Source organism: Branchiostoma lanceolatum, chromosome 12 (genome assembly GCF_035083965.1).
Source record: "Branchiostoma lanceolatum isolate klBraLanc5 chromosome 12, klBraLanc5.hap2, whole genome shotgun sequence".
NCBI lineage: Eukaryota > Metazoa > Chordata > Leptocardii > Amphioxiformes > Branchiostomatidae > Branchiostoma > Branchiostoma lanceolatum.
In genome coordinates, this window is record NC_089733.1 from 13,995,945 (window position 1) to 14,000,362 (window position 4,418).

At 43.2% G+C, this 4,418-nt stretch overlaps 1 protein-coding gene across 1 annotated transcript; it reads right to left on the reverse strand.

Annotated features, from left to right (window-relative positions):
- Positions 1-1,406: 1,406 nt before the first annotated feature.
- On the reverse strand, positions 1,407-3,865 carry LOC136446172 (nidogen-2-like). The gene is made up of 6 exons (XM_066444487.1): positions 3,663-3,865; positions 3,434-3,538; positions 2,952-3,081; positions 2,626-2,705; positions 1,842-2,027; positions 1,407-1,466 (listed from the first exon to the last, which is right to left on the reverse strand). Coding segments are annotated over exons 1-6 (684 nt in total). The 5' UTR covers positions 3,844-3,865; the 3' UTR covers positions 1,407-1,464.
- Between the last annotated feature and the right edge of the window lie 553 nt (positions 3,866-4,418).

Sequence of the window (4,418 nt, forward strand, 5' to 3'; positions counted from 1 at the left end):
AGTGTTTTTTATGATGATTATGTTATGTTATGTTATGTTATGTCCTTTGAATGAGACTAAACGTCTTAATTGGTAGTGGGTTGAGGAAAAGGATAGTGCATTTCCAAGAACGTTAATCTCTTTGAATTCTTAAGATACAGTTGGTCACGATGACGCTTGCTGTTTCAGCTGTACCAGTGATTAACATCACGTCGTGCGTGTCGAACCACATGTCTTGATGACGCCTCGAGGCCACACAGGAAGCAGTGACGTCATCACGACTGGTGATATGGGGAGGAGAGCAGGAACACGGAGCCGTGGGGAAAAGACCAACCCCGGCTGCCCATCACAATTAGCGGTTTAATCAATAATCTCTTGGTTGTTATGTTAGCTGTTGGATTTGCTAATTTGTCATTTTTCCATTTGTTACCGTTTGCTGGCTGATTTGTTATTTGTACATTTATGACTTTCGCTATTGCACTTATCAGTTGTTATTTATTTACTTGTTATTGTTCAGTTGTTAGATCTATAGTTATTAGCTGTTATTTATCTTTTTGTTTCATCACCTTTAGGCTTTAGTTACTACTAGGGGTGGGTACCGGTACAGAAAATTCAGGTCCGGTCCAGGTCCAGAGGGTCAGGTCCAGGTCCGGACCTGTACCTGTACCTGATTATAGTAGTGTCGCAGTACATCATATTTTGGAGAGCGAGACACAAGTAAAGGTCTCTGTGAGTCCTGCAAATTATGTTCAAATTGTATATTAGAATAAAGTGATTATTCTCGGTGCACACTAATGTGCACTCATCGGCTGTTGACTCATCTACATGAATCCACGACTCGTTAAATCTGCTTATTTTGTATGAGACCGGTTATGTGTGACCGCCTGATGGTAGCCTGGTACTGTGAATTTTCTAATCGGTCCATAGGCCGGTCCACTGATTTTTTCTGGACCGTTTTTTTTGGACCGGTCCATAAGAAAATACCGGTTTTGTGCCGGTACACTGTACCGGTACCCACCCCTAGTTACTACCGTTAACATTTTGTGATACTAAGAAACAAGGGAAAGAACTCTTATAGAGTCCATGTTGGTCTCCATCACATCACATTCCAATGACAATGTCTTTTAGCATTTTTTTGCGACGCCTCAAAGGCGGAGACATTTTTAAATGTGTGCAAGATTTTGGTGGTCTTTTTGATAAGTTTTCCCGTTGACACAGGCATTAAGAATCCTGTCTGAAGTGACCCCTGTCTACATAAACCAGATTTTATTGGTCACCTGAGTGGTCTTCTTGGGTAGTTTTGAGAGGCCTGATCTATGACTCATTGATAGGGATGTGGCCATGGGTTCGGAACTGGTGGCAAAAAGAATGTCACAGTGAAGCAAAGTATGACAAACTTGATTATGTTATGTAAGTAAACGGTTTATTTATTCATGACAGAATAATCTTGTCTCCGATCTAGCGTTTCTTCAAAGCAGAAGCGTCTTCTGTAAGAAAAAAAGAAAAAGAAATGTAAGCCGGACTTTAAATATGACCATTGTATTGTGGATGCATGTGCAGGTATGACATTGAAAACAATGATGTCAACAGAAGCTCGAAACTAACTCGAATGTGTTTATGATGCAGTGAAGTACAGATACAGTTCGAATGTAGTTCGAATCAAGTTCGAATCTTGTTTAAAATACGTGTATGTACTGCTGAAATGTAGAAAAGTTGCGAAGGGCAAGTGTGTGTGAAAATCTTTTTCTTTTGACTTCCATCCCTCTCCCTTACGATCTTAGCTATTTGTTTAGGCTTTCTTAATACTGAAAGGATTTTTGTTGTTATTCACGGAATATCACAAATCAGAAACTGTGACGTACAACAGGTGAGGGTGGCGATGTCTGCGATGCTGACTTCTGTGCCGGCCAACAACTGTCCCGCGGAGTCTGCGCAGGAGCACACGGACCCGTGGCACTGCACCGGGGCGTAGTTCCCCATGGGGTCGCACCTAGGCACGAAGGCGCCCAGCAGCTGGGGCTGCTCGGTGTTCTGGTGACGGGCACAGGCTGGGGACCGAGGGAAGGGAACGTTACATAACAGTGACAGATTTTCACAAAGAAATATTTGATACAAATTTGAGGTAAAATGCTTAATGAGCGGTTAAGGGAGGGTAGATGCAGTGCAATCCCTAGCTACCCTTTTTTACGTCGTTTTGGACAGACAAGGACGACGTGGCACAAGTTTTTCATAACTCATTTCAACAATGCCACGTACAGAGAACAACAAACCAATATCTACACCTGGGTAGAGTGAGATAAGTCTGTTTTTGTTATTGTCGTGTTAAGTGCCTTTCCCAAGGGCACAACATCGGTGGCGTCAGGGGATTTGAACCCGGGGCCGCTGGGTTCTGGGCCAAAGACCCTGCCGATACGCCACACGACCCCACATAGCTACCATTGTTTATCACCCAAATGGATAATCTTTTCTACTAGCAGTTACAACTACATGTATCTATTATAAATGTTGGCGTTGAGATACTGTAATGGGCCGATTTCTTTAGAATCATCACTGTTTGTTAGTCTGTGTCGAACTCCCACTATATCCCCAACTCTCGCGAGAGGTAAGATCTCGCGAGAGTTAAAATCTCGCGAGAGAAGAACGTACCGCATGTCATGTCCTTTGCCTCCCAAATTTTGGCCCCGAAACCTTCGATCGTCTTTCCAGCCTCGTCGACACAGTAGCACCTAGGGGAGGTGAAGCAAAGTCATTCTTTAAAGATGTACCAAGCTCTCTTATACAACATATTTCTCTGTCAGGACTAATTGAAAAGAAAAGTAAAGTGATGAATAGTTTGTTATGGTCCACTCACTGACCTAGATGTTCAGTGCCCTCTTGTCCTGTAGACTACGTTTATCTGTCATGACTAACAAAAGAAATTGAATGGTTTGTATCCTGTTGTGTACGTTAAACCCGTAAAGTGTCCTACTCACTTGGACCCTGTGCACTGCCTGGCAGACCAGCTGCCGTCGGCTTCACATTCAGGCAGGTGAGCCCCCAGCAGTGGTTTGTCCAAGTCCGCCAGCATGTTCCCCTGTTCCTCCTTCAGCTCAGCACAAGTCTCTACAAAGGGGGGCATACTTGTCACATTTGCGAGAAAATTATACTTCCACTGGCGTTACGTTTGTGAATATTAGACATCCAGGTCACGTGAAAGAAGAATAAAATTGAGTCTTTACTACTGGATTACTAAAACGTCTGAGATTACAATTCAATAATCCAGTGTTATGATAGTGAAGACTCAATTTTATTCATCTTTCACTGGCGTTGGATAAAACTACAGATGGATTTTTATCATTTCTGTGTTATATGTTGCCCTAGCGAAGATGATTGTATGAGAATAACGTGACTCTCGCGAGAGCGGCGAGAAGATATCGCGAAAGGTGAGGAGATCTCGCGAGAAGTACATACTTACTTGCAATGCATGTCATGGACTGGAAGTCACACTTGCTGCCCTGCTCACATTCGGACGTCGCTGGAAGTCCGAGCAACATGGTCTGGTGACAACCCACGCCCAGGGCTGGTGGGAGAGAAAGGGCGAGGAAAGGACATTTTACAACTGCCATGCATATGTATTTCAGAATGTATACTAATCTGGATAAGAGAATGGACGTTGTTGATGTTAAAATTTCAGGCCAACTCACGGATCTGAGCAATACAGCTGTCGCAACACCCGCACACGGACCCGCCCTCTTGGACACGCCCCTCACAGTTTTCTGACGTCACCTCCTCACACAACATCGAGTCACAGAAGTTGGGAGGGCAGAGGATGGCTGCGCATGCGCAGGAAATCACGGACAGGAGGAAGATCGCGGATACCTTCATGATTTCTGTATTCGGTAAGGGGGGGGGGCGCAAAATGTAGTGCCAAAAAACGTTACAGATGTACCACATTGAAGTAAAATGGTTAAATCCTTAAAAATCATCAAGAAGTATGAAATATGCCTCAAGAATACAAAAGCTGGTACATATATCTAACGTTATATGTAGTAGAAACTATATATCTCGGTATTTTGCTCCCGTATGATCGATCATGCGCTATACAAAAGAACATCTGTGCCTCAAGTCGCAAAAATCCAGAACAAAGCAGTGCGATTGATCCACCCTGAACTGAAGCCGTAAGCACTAGACTACATGTAAACACTGACAACCATACCCACAGATCTTGTTATACTTTTAGATCAACTTTTAGGTAGGACGAAGACTAGTGGTTTGCAGATGTAGTACAATGTATATCGTCTGTAGTCTGTACTGTGAAATTATGTATTGCCAACCCTCCCTGCCGGCCTAAGCTTAAGTCTCTAAATATAACGGTCTTGATTATTGATACGAGCATTGATATATATATATTTTCAGACATATACAAAATGTACATGTAGTTGTATCAACACGGCTGTTTA

What these genes read in the sequence shown, in the direction of transcription:
- LOC136446172 (XM_066444487.1), bottom strand. Translation starts at nt 3,843, where the DNA reads ATGAAGGTATCCGCGATCTTCCTCCTGTCCGTGATTTCCTGCGCATGC. An exon ending in GTCCATGACATGCATTGCAA is followed by an intron (nt 3,082 to 3,433) that starts GTAAGTATGTAC and finishes CCCCCTTTGTAG; the next exon opens with AGACTTGTGCTGAGCTGAAG. An exon ending in AGGCAGTGCACAGGGTCCAA is followed by an intron (nt 2,706 to 2,951) that starts GTGAGTAGGACA and finishes CACCTCCCCTAG; the next exon opens with GTGCTACTGTGTCGACGAGG.